Source organism: Pundamilia nyererei, unplaced genomic scaffold (assembly GCF_000239375.1).
Source record: "Pundamilia nyererei isolate P.nyererei 1_Seehausen unplaced genomic scaffold, PunNye1.0 scaffold00281, whole genome shotgun sequence".
Lineage (NCBI taxonomy): Eukaryota > Metazoa > Chordata > Actinopteri > Cichliformes > Cichlidae > Pundamilia > Pundamilia nyererei.
In genome coordinates this window covers 536,227-538,229 of record NW_005187682.1, presented here as the reverse complement: position 1 = coordinate 538,229, position 2,003 = coordinate 536,227, and the positions used below count along the sequence as shown (strand labels likewise).

General features: G+C 48.3%; 1 protein-coding gene across 1 annotated transcript in view; it reads right to left on the bottom strand.

Moving 5' to 3' along the window:
• LOC102194704 (tomoregulin-1-like) overlaps positions 1 to 2,003 on the bottom strand; it is a 17,718-nt gene continuing 15,715 nt past the window's right edge. Inside the window, exons 6-7 of the mRNA XM_013915281.1 lie at positions 1,659 to 1,820; positions 1 to 686 (exon numbers count right to left, since the gene is read on the bottom strand). Of these exons, the coding sequence (XP_013770735.1) occupies positions 602 to 686; positions 1,659 to 1,820 (247 nt within the window). The 3' untranslated portion in view covers positions 1 to 601. The remainder of the gene's footprint in view (positions 687 to 1,658; positions 1,821 to 2,003) is intronic.

Sequence of the window (2,003 nt, the reverse complement as noted above, 5' to 3'; positions counted from 1 at the left end):
TGGGTTCCGCCTAATGTGCGTTGGGTCGAATCTCCCGTCAGGTCATTAATATGTGGCACGAACGCCACAAAGGTGGACATGTTTCAGCAGAGATGAATCCACAGATCAGCACGTGCGTGTACACCAGAGCCAATCAGGATGAGGGTCGCCGCCCTCGTGTGGGCGGGAGGAAGACGGACGAGAACCGCAGCTGTAGCAGGAATGAGCTCTAACGTGGCCGAAAAACTAAAAAGGAGGCGCTCCTGCTGTGCGTCTCACCGGGCGAAAACTGAGACAATCGTCACTGTTTGCGGTGTGGACGTCCGGAGCGACGAGACAATCAGAGAAATAAAGTTTCCACAGTGTTTCAGAGTCTGAGAGGACGCCAGCAGCACGGCCACGTCTCCACAAACTGAAAACCACCTGCAGACGGGAAGCCAAAGGAATGAAAGGTGGAACATAAGGCCCCTCAGTAATGTCGGGTTATTCCAAAAAACGAGGGAAAATAAGAAGAGGCACCAAAAAGTCGAGATATCAAAAATGCAGTCTGTGGTACGAAAGGTCGAATTTTATAAAAAACAAGATGGAAAATTAAAAAAATCATTGAAAAAAGAAAGAGCAGCTACATCATCCGGGACGACGTTCCTGACGGGAAGTGCCCGAGATGCTGCTTCTGCCTCCGACCACGCTTTGTCTTGTTGCACCGCCTGTAGGACACAACAGGAAGTGCACGTCAACATCAACATTACACTCAGCTTTTATCAGTAAATGTAACAATGATCTGCTTCACGTGCCCCCTGTAACTCTGAGGGGAAGAAAAAACTAATCAAGCTGATCGGGAATATTTTCATTTCCCGGCAAAATGTAACGTTAGATCATGTGATCATCTTTAACAGCCAATAGGAGTGTTTCTCTTACAGCAGTGACCCTGCAGATTCCTGGTGTGTGCAAAACTACAAAAACCTCTGTCACCTTTTCTCTTTGTGTACAATGACAATAAAGCGCTGTTCTATTCTATTCTATTAGATGTGGGATGGGGATAAACTCCAGGCTTTCAGAGGTCCAGTTATTGAATGTTAGACGTTTTTTTATTGGAAAATGTCTGCCTCACTTTAAGTGGAATCACGTCAGCGCTGCTGGTCTGTGCTGATAACGTTTTTTACAGCGTGAGGTAAAGCGATGAAGCGGCTGAGCACGTGGAGGCATCACAGGCAGCCTGCTGATGTTTCACCATCACTCACCACCAAAGGAGAAAAAGGAGGTGTTGGTTTCAGCAGGAGCGTATCAGGACTGCAGGTCTGGGCTGCACTTTGAACCTGACAGACTTGTTTGTTTTTTCTTCACAGTTCTGGACGGCTGGTGGTGAAACTCTGCACATTAATGGTTTTATGATGCTTTGCTTCATGACTGAGTGCTGCTGGGGTGTGAGCGCCCCCTGCTGGAGGCTGGAGGGCTGAAAGCCACGATTCGCTGCCTGACACACAAACACCTCCAAACTTTCCTCTGCGGTGATTTCACACACTCTGGAAGCACTCGTGTTTCAGAAACCACAAAAATCATCGTTTACTGATTTAATGGCTCATTACTCACTCGGTGTGTAGCGAGGACCCTGAGGTGATTCGTTCTTTAGGACTGTTACTGAGCCGGAAAGGTGTGTGTGTCTGTGTGTGTGTGTGTACCTGGTGAAGCACATGACCACGGCCACGATGACAGCAATCTGAACAGCTCCGATGATGGCGGCAATGAGGACGTAGTGCAGCTTCTGCCCGCTGGGCACCACGTACAGGATGTTAAAGTCCAGCAGCTGCTCACACTGCTGCCCCCCGTACGCATCCTCACACCTGACACACACACACACACACACACACACACACACACACACACACACACACACACACACACACAGTCAGAGTTACGTGTGGAAGTTTCTCATGTCGAGAACGTTGCTCATGAATAAAAATAAAAGCTCCACACTGACAACAAGAACGTGATGTTTGTGATTGATCATCCTCAGTGACACACAC